At 43.5% G+C, this 720-nt stretch overlaps 1 protein-coding gene across 1 annotated transcript in view; it reads left to right on the top strand.

Annotated features, from left to right (window-relative positions):
• NT5C2 (5'-nucleotidase, cytosolic II) overlaps nt 1-720 on the top strand; it is an 81,613-nt gene that overhangs the window by 9,902 nt on the left and 70,991 nt on the right. The window contains exon 2 of the mRNA XM_008065941.1: nt 244-368. Within this exon, the coding sequence (XP_008064132.1) occupies nt 268-368 (101 nt within the window). The 5' untranslated portion in view covers nt 244-267. The remainder of the gene's footprint in view (nt 1-243; nt 369-720) is intronic.

The raw sequence follows: 720 nt of genomic DNA, 5'->3' as shown, positions 1-720 counted from the left end.
CAGGCGTGTGCTACCACACCCGGCTAATTTTTGATTTATTGTAGAGATGAGGTCTCACCATGTTTCCCAGGCTGGTCTCGAACCCCTGAACTCCGGCAATCCTCTCGCTTCAGCCTCCCAAAGTGTTGGGATGACAGGCTTGAGCCACCATGCCTGGCCTAGAGCTTTTCTAATATTTTAAAAAATGAGGTATCAGTTTACAGATGCCAATTAAGGTGCTAAATTATTCATTTTCTTTTCTAGAATTCAGTATACAGTTAAAATAAAATGACAACCTCCTGGAGTGATCGGTTACAGAATGCAGCAGATGTGCCTGCCAATATGGATAAGCATGCCCTAAAAAAGTACCGTCGAGAAGCCTACCATCGGTAAGTATTTTGTCTGTTTAATTCTCAAAACAACTTTGTGATGTGGGCACTTACATCTTCATTTCACAAACAATGAAGTTAATGTATAGAGAAGTTACGGAGTTTACTTTTGATCATGTAGCTAGTTGTGGTTCAAATCTAGTTCAAAGTCAACACTTAAGTACTAGTAACTACATTTTCCTTCTTTCTTTCTTTTTTTTTTTTTTTTTGAGTTGGAGTCTCACTCTGTCACCCAGATTGGAGTGCAGTGGCCGTTCCCAGCCACTGCAGCCTCGACCCGCTGGGCTCCAGCGATCCTTCCGCCTCAGCCTTCCAAGTAGCTGGAACTACAGGCGTGCGCTACCACACCCGG

Source organism: Carlito syrichta, unplaced genomic scaffold (genome assembly GCF_000164805.1).
Source record: "Carlito syrichta isolate Samal-C Ts95f unplaced genomic scaffold, Tarsius_syrichta-2.0.1 Scaffold104744, whole genome shotgun sequence".
NCBI lineage: Eukaryota > Metazoa > Chordata > Mammalia > Primates > Tarsiidae > Carlito > Carlito syrichta.
This window is presented reverse-complemented; position numbering and strand designations above follow the sequence as displayed.